Source organism: Eimeria tenella, genomic scaffold (genome assembly GCF_000499545.2).
Source record: "Eimeria tenella Houghton genomic scaffold, Eth_scaff3087, whole genome shotgun sequence".
NCBI lineage: Eukaryota > Apicomplexa > Conoidasida > Eucoccidiorida > Eimeriidae > Eimeria > Eimeria tenella.
In genome coordinates, this window is record NW_013542956.1 from 444 (window position 1) to 1,061 (window position 618).

The 618-nt window shown below is 62.1% G+C and overlaps 1 protein-coding gene across 1 annotated transcript in view; it reads right to left on the reverse strand.

Annotated features, from left to right (window-relative positions):
- Nucleotides 1-608, reverse strand: part of ETH_00040935 (uncharacterized protein) — a gene marked incomplete at both ends in the record, with an annotated part of 784 nt that extends 176 nt beyond the window's left edge. The window contains one exon of the mRNA XM_013376006.1: nucleotides 1-608. Within this exon, the coding sequence (XP_013231460.1) occupies nucleotides 1-608 (608 nt within the window).
- Nucleotides 609-618: the final 10 nt, after the last annotated feature.

Here is a 618-nt window from a genome sequence, read left to right on the forward strand (position 1 = left end):
CCTGGCGCCGTCGCTGGGACCGGCGTTTTCGTCCGCAGCAGCAGGCGCTCTGGCCCCGCAGCAGCAGCAGCAGCAGCAGCAAACTGAAGAGGAAGCAGAAGAAGAAGTCTCCAACAACTGTCTCCGAGGCCTCAAAGGAGACACAATTAGCCACAGAGCAGACCCTGTGGGGCCCAGCGGCTCCCGCAGCCTCAAACTCCTCGCCTGCAGGCTCGCCTGCCTCAGAGACGGAGGCAAGCACCCTGCTGCTGCTGCTGCTGCTGCTGCTGCTGCTGCTGCTGATACTGATGATGATTGGGATGGTGATAATGGTGCTCGTGTAGGGCTGCTCCTGATTGCAAGGCTGCTGCTGCTGCTGCTGCTGCTGCTGCTTGTGATGCTGCTGCTGCTGGTGGTGTCCGTGAGGCTGCTGCTGCTGCGGCTGCTGCCCATGATGAAACGAGTTGCTGCTGTTGTTGCTGTTGCTGCTGTTGCTGCTGTTGCTGGTGCTAGTGTCGCTGCTGAATTGGCTTGTCTGCTGCTTCTGGTGGAGCGCCTTCTGCGCGTCCAGCTGTATCGCTGCTGCGCCGCTGCCGCTACCGCTGCCGCTGCTGCTGCTGCTGCTGCTGCTGCAGGGGG